This window comes from Nanorana parkeri, unplaced genomic scaffold, assembly GCF_000935625.1.
Source record: "Nanorana parkeri isolate BGI_ZX_2015 unplaced genomic scaffold, ASM93562v1 scaffold2553, whole genome shotgun sequence".
Lineage (NCBI taxonomy): Eukaryota > Metazoa > Chordata > Amphibia > Anura > Dicroglossidae > Nanorana > Nanorana parkeri.
This window is the reverse complement of record NW_017308821.1, coordinates 119,464-121,296: the sequence shown is the minus strand read 5'-3', so window position 1 is coordinate 121,296 and position 1,833 is coordinate 119,464. Positions and strand designations below refer to the sequence as shown.

Genomic DNA, 1,833 nt, shown 5'->3' with positions numbered 1-1,833 from the left:
CACTCTGTATAAGGCGAGGTAACATATATATATAAATGTATTTTTTTGCTAAATGGTTTAGATACATTTTATTATAGTAACTTCCTCAACTAACAGAGTCGTTGTATCAAACCAGAGCAAACAAAGAGTTAAGTGTTCAGGGAGGATCTCATTGTGAATGATCATTTACAGAAATACTTTCACATTCACTTCTGTGTACCGGGCGGATCAGCCGCTCCAAACTTCTCCTTCTACTGAGTAGTATCAGAACTTTATTTTTTTTTCTCCAGAATGGAGAATTCTGACCTGAGAGAGGAGCTGGACTGCTCCATCTGCCTGGACGTTTATACGGAGCCCATATCGCTGAAATGTGGACACAACTTCTGCCGGGACTGTATTGTGACTGTGCTGGATACACAGAAGTCTGGCCATTACTCTTGTCCGGAGTGCAGAGAGAAGTATACAAAGCGTCCTCTACTGGAGAAGAACAGGAAGTTGTGTAACATTGTGGAACATTTCAGATCTGCTCACCGGGAGGAAACAGAGGTCTTGTGTACGTATTGTGACTCTCCTGTAGCAGCTGCTAAATCGTGTCTGCACTGCGAGGCCTCATATTGCAAAAAGCACTTAAGCCACCACAGCAAGTCAGCGGATCACATTTTATCTGAACCCACCACATCATTTGAAGACAGGAAATGCTCCACACATAAAGAGATCCTGAAATATTACTGCACAGAGGATAGAGCTTGTATCTGTATGTCCTGCTGGGTGGCTGGAGACCACAAAGGACACCAGGTGGAGCTTCTGAACGAGGCCTCTGAGAAGAAGAAAGAGAAGCTGAAAGATGTTACTGAGAAACTGAACTCTGAGAGACAGAAGACTGAGAAGAGAATCCAAAATCTGGAAAATCACAGGACACAAGAGAAGGGAAAAGCCGCTGATGTCATCGGGAGAGTCACTGAGCTGTTTAGTGACATCAGGAAACAGCTGGATGGTGTAGAGAAGAGAATCCTGGCCGAGACCTCCAGACAGGAGGAGCAGATCCTACTGAAAGTCTCAGATCTCGTCCAACAATTGGAGACACAGAAGGCCGAGCTGACCAGGAAGGGGAATGAAGTTGAGGACTTACATAAGATCACAGATCCATTAACTGTGCTAAAGAAAGAAATGATCAGTGATGACATCATTCCTGGGAGTGGTGACACCAACAGTGATGTAAGAGATGCCGGATGTCTGGATGAAGGAATGATCTCACAGATGCTCCACAGAGGTCTTCTCCACTTTACTGACAGTCTGATAGATCTGAAGAACAAGAGACAGTTCTCAGTGATGGAGAAATCAGACATCTCACTGGATATAAACACAGCCAATTATTATATTATTGTTTCACAGAATCTCAAATCAGCTACTTACACTGATAAACCAGAGACCAGACCAGATGTTCCAGAGAGGTTTATATGCAGACAGGTAATAAATACACGCAGCTTCTCATCAGGGAGACATTATTGGGAGGTGGATGTGAGTGGGGCAAAGGAATGGCTGATCGGGGTGGCCAGTAAAAGCATAGAGAGGAAGATAGCAGGAGATGAATCTTTTATAGGTTATAATGAGAAATCATGCGGTCTGACCCAAAGAGAAACACTTTTTGCCCGGCACAAGAACTCTTATATATATTTAGATTCAATCTCTTCTTTAAAGACTGTCGGGATCTATCTGGATTATGATGCAGGACGTCTGTCCTTCTACCAGCTGTGTGGCCCCATCAGACACCTCCACACCTTCACCGCCACCTTCACTGAGCCTCTCTACGCTGCTTTCTATGTGTTTAAAGATTCCCCCATAAGAATAATATAA

General features: G+C 43.9%; 1 protein-coding gene across 1 annotated transcript; it reads left to right on the top strand.

Moving 5' to 3' along the window:
• Nucleotides 1–270: 270 nt before the first annotated feature.
• On the top strand, nt 271–1,833 carry LOC108801909 (E3 ubiquitin-protein ligase TRIM39-like). Its single transcript, XM_018573817.1, has one exon. The coding sequence runs from the start codon at nt 271–273 to the stop codon at nt 1,831–1,833; it is 1,563 nt and encodes a 520-aa protein (XP_018429319.1).